This window comes from Trypanosoma conorhini, assembly GCF_003719485.1.
Source record: "Trypanosoma conorhini strain 025E chromosome Unknown Tco_14.4_contig_00663, whole genome shotgun sequence".
Lineage (NCBI taxonomy): Eukaryota > Euglenozoa > Kinetoplastea > Trypanosomatida > Trypanosomatidae > Trypanosoma > Trypanosoma conorhini.
Window position 1 is genome coordinate 3,865 of NW_021704752.1, and position 2,720 is coordinate 6,584.

General features: G+C 65.1%; 3 protein-coding genes across 3 annotated transcripts in view, besides 2 other annotated features; all 3 read left to right on the plus strand.

Moving 5' to 3' along the window:
• Positions 1-529, plus strand: part of Tco025E_07918 (esag4) — a gene marked incomplete at both ends in the record, with an annotated part of 4,095 nt that extends 3,566 nt beyond the window's left edge. The window contains one exon of the mRNA XM_029374777.1: positions 1-529. This exon is cut by the window's left edge and continues 3,566 nt beyond it. Within this exon, the coding sequence (XP_029225111.1) occupies positions 1-529 (529 nt within the window).
• Positions 530-536: 7 nt separating this feature from the next.
• Tco025E_07919 (receptor-type adenylate cyclase) lies at positions 537-1,046 on the plus strand (the record flags this gene model as incomplete). The annotated part of the gene is made up of 1 exon (XM_029374778.1): positions 537-1,046. One exon carries the CDS (start codon positions 537-539, stop codon positions 1,044-1,046), a length of 510 nt encoding a protein of 169 aa, XP_029225112.1.
• Positions 1,047-1,241: 195 nt separating this feature from the next.
• Positions 1,242-1,263: a microsatellite.
• Positions 1,264-1,787: 524 nt separating this feature from the next.
• Positions 1,788-1,828: a microsatellite.
• A 185-nt stretch (positions 1,829-2,013) lies between these two features.
• On the plus strand, positions 2,014-2,451 carry Tco025E_07920 (uncharacterized protein; the record flags this gene model as incomplete). Its single annotated transcript, XM_029374779.1, has 1 exon — positions 2,014-2,451. One exon carries the CDS (start codon positions 2,014-2,016, stop codon positions 2,449-2,451), a length of 438 nt encoding a protein of 145 aa, XP_029225113.1.
• Positions 2,452-2,720: the final 269 nt, after the last annotated feature.

Here is a 2,720-nt window from a genome sequence, read left to right on the forward strand (position 1 = left end):
ACGAGGTGAAGACGGTCGGCGACTCGTTCATGATTGCGTGCAAGAGCGTGTCCGCGGCGGTGCAGCTGGTGCGGGAGCTGCAGCAGGTGTTCCTGCGGCACGACTGGGGGACGGGCGCGCTCGACGAGGCGTACCGCAAGTTCGAGGAGGGCCGGGCGGAGGAGGTCGCGGAGGAGTACGTGCCGCCGACGGCGCGCCTGGACGCCGCGGTGTACCGGCAGTACTGGAACGGCCTGCGGGTGCGTGTCGGGGTGCACACCGGGCTGTGCGACATCCGGCGCGACGAGGTGACGAAGGGGTACGACTACTACGGCAAAACGGCGAACGTGGCGGCGCGCACGGAGGGCGTGGGCAACGGCGGGCAGGTGCTGCTGACGCGTGCGGCGTACATGTCGCTGAGCACAAACGAGCGGGAGCAGTTGGAGGTGACTGCGCTGGGCGCGGTGGCGCTGCGCGGGGTGCCGAAGCCGGTGGAGCTGTACCAGCTGGACGCTGTGCCGGGGCGCACCTTTGCCGCCCTGCGCCTTGATCGTTTGATGCCGGAGTTTGACGACGACGGCGGGGACACGCCAAGCGGCGATGAGGCCTCCGCGTCCATCACCATGAGCGGCGTCTCGCAAAACATCTTCGCCGTGTTGGCTGTGCTGCTCGGCACCTTTGCGGCCCCGCAGCGGCTGAAGGTGCTGCGTCCTATCTGCGAGCGGTGGAGGGTCAGCGTGCCGCGCGCTGCAGCAGCGACGCGTGAGGAGGACGCCTGCCGCGTGGCGATGGGGCGGCTGGCGGCGAAAATGAGCTACGTGATGGAGAAAAGCGCCAATAAACCTTCGCTTGAAGGCGGACGACGTAAAACGTCTCTGCCGCTCATGCCCTTCTTTTACGGTGACGATGAGCTGCACGTACTCAACGCCGCTGTTGGGGGAGATGAGAGTCTCGGGGGGCATCGGCCACACAACATTTCGGCTACGGCGCCTTCGCCTGCAACGGAGGAAGTGCATTCTTGGATAGAGGAGCCGGTTATCACCATCCAAGTTCGTCGGCGCGTGTAGCCGCGGGCTGTCTCATGTGTGTGGGGCCGCAGATGGCGTTGGTATATCGGCCCCCGCACCTCTCGCTTTTTTACTTAAATTATTTTTCGGGCAGGCTCATCCTGCGCCACTCCCTCTCTGTGTTTGTATTTGTTTCCGTGTTGGAATTCAGTGGAGGGTGCATCGGCTGGAGGAGGCTGAAGCAAAACGTGGAGGGTTTGTTTGTTTGTTGTTTGTTGCTTCCAGCACGCGTTAGCTGCCCTGTTTCCCTACAGGGCGCGTTGGGGAGCTGGCGGAGGCAGTTCTGTACCCGTCGCTCCGCGAGCTCCCGACGAGCCCGGCCGCCACATAAATCGCCTGGAAGGACCAATTGTTTTTTTTTTTTGTTATGAATAAATGCCGTTCTAATTCCAACGGTGGCCGCAATAGGCCGAAGTGTTTTGATTTTCTCGTGTTGCCCCTCCCTGGGTGCTGGGTGAGGGCCAAAGGCCCCACCGCGAGGGCGTGTTTTCCCTCTTGAGAGTGTGCGTGTGTGTGTTCGTTTTTATTGCCTTTTTGTTTTTTTCTTGCGACCCTGCTCTCCGTAGGCGGCTGCGAAGGTTGTCTGGTTGTAGTTGGCGGTGCGGCGCTGGTCGCTCGGGCGGAGAGGGCGGCGAACGTGCGCCGGCAGGTGGGGCAGACGCCCCCGACCCGGACTGCAGGTTCTCCCTGCGGCGGGGGAAGGCGCGCAACGGACGCTGCGCCGCCTCTGGCGCCGGAGGGGACGCAGACGCAGAAGCAGAGTGGCGGCAGTCGCGGCGCAGGCCGGCGTTGGCACGCGCCTGCCCACTTTGGTTGACTCCAATGCGCGCGTTCGCCTCTCACAGGGCGAAGCAGCGATGTCGCCGGCGCGGCTCGGCACCATCCGCGGGGCTCAGACCTGTTGCGTCACTTCGAGTGCGGGCGGGGGCGTGCGCACCTTCCGCTCCACTGGTTTCCCATTTATCTAATGGGTCTGTGTTTTGCGCCGGCTGCGAATGCCTCCACCACGCGCCTTCAATCCGACGAGAATGAGTCCCCGCAGAAGACATGTATCGCCGCCGTCGTCGCGACGGCGAATGGGCCGGTGCACGCGGGCCTGGCGGCGGTGCGGTGCGGTGAAGTGGACGACGCGCCAGGGGGCTGTGTGGAACTTCCCGCGCGCGCCTCACCTCGATCAGGGACGGAGGCCCATGGCAAATCCGGCGGCCGCGGTGCCGGGACCCAGTGCCTCGCAAAGGGGGAGCCAAGGACCGGCGGGCAGTCCCTCCTACTCGTTGTTGGCCCCCCGGTGGCGGCAGTTGGGCTTTTTTGGGCGCCGCCGTGCGCAGGGGGCCCGGGGCAAGTGCAGTGGGCTTCCCGCCCAACAGCTGCGCGCGCCGAAGTGCGGCGGCACCTCTCGCGCTGATAATGCATCGGTAGACTAGTGAAATATTTCCGACTTTCGGTGTGACGGAGGACCCGGGACGCCTCCAATGCATATACTGCCTGCAGTTCAAACACATCGGGTGGGCTGTTCTTCGCGCGAGGGCGGCGCACCGTACGGAAGCGGCCCCTCGGCTCCCTGGGCGTGTGCGGTCAGCAGTTGCCGCTTGCGAGAGCCGGGCGCCCAACCGGAACCCGGCCCCGGCGAAAAGGGCGGGCCCGGTGGAGGGGGGGCGGAGTGGCCCTGAGAGC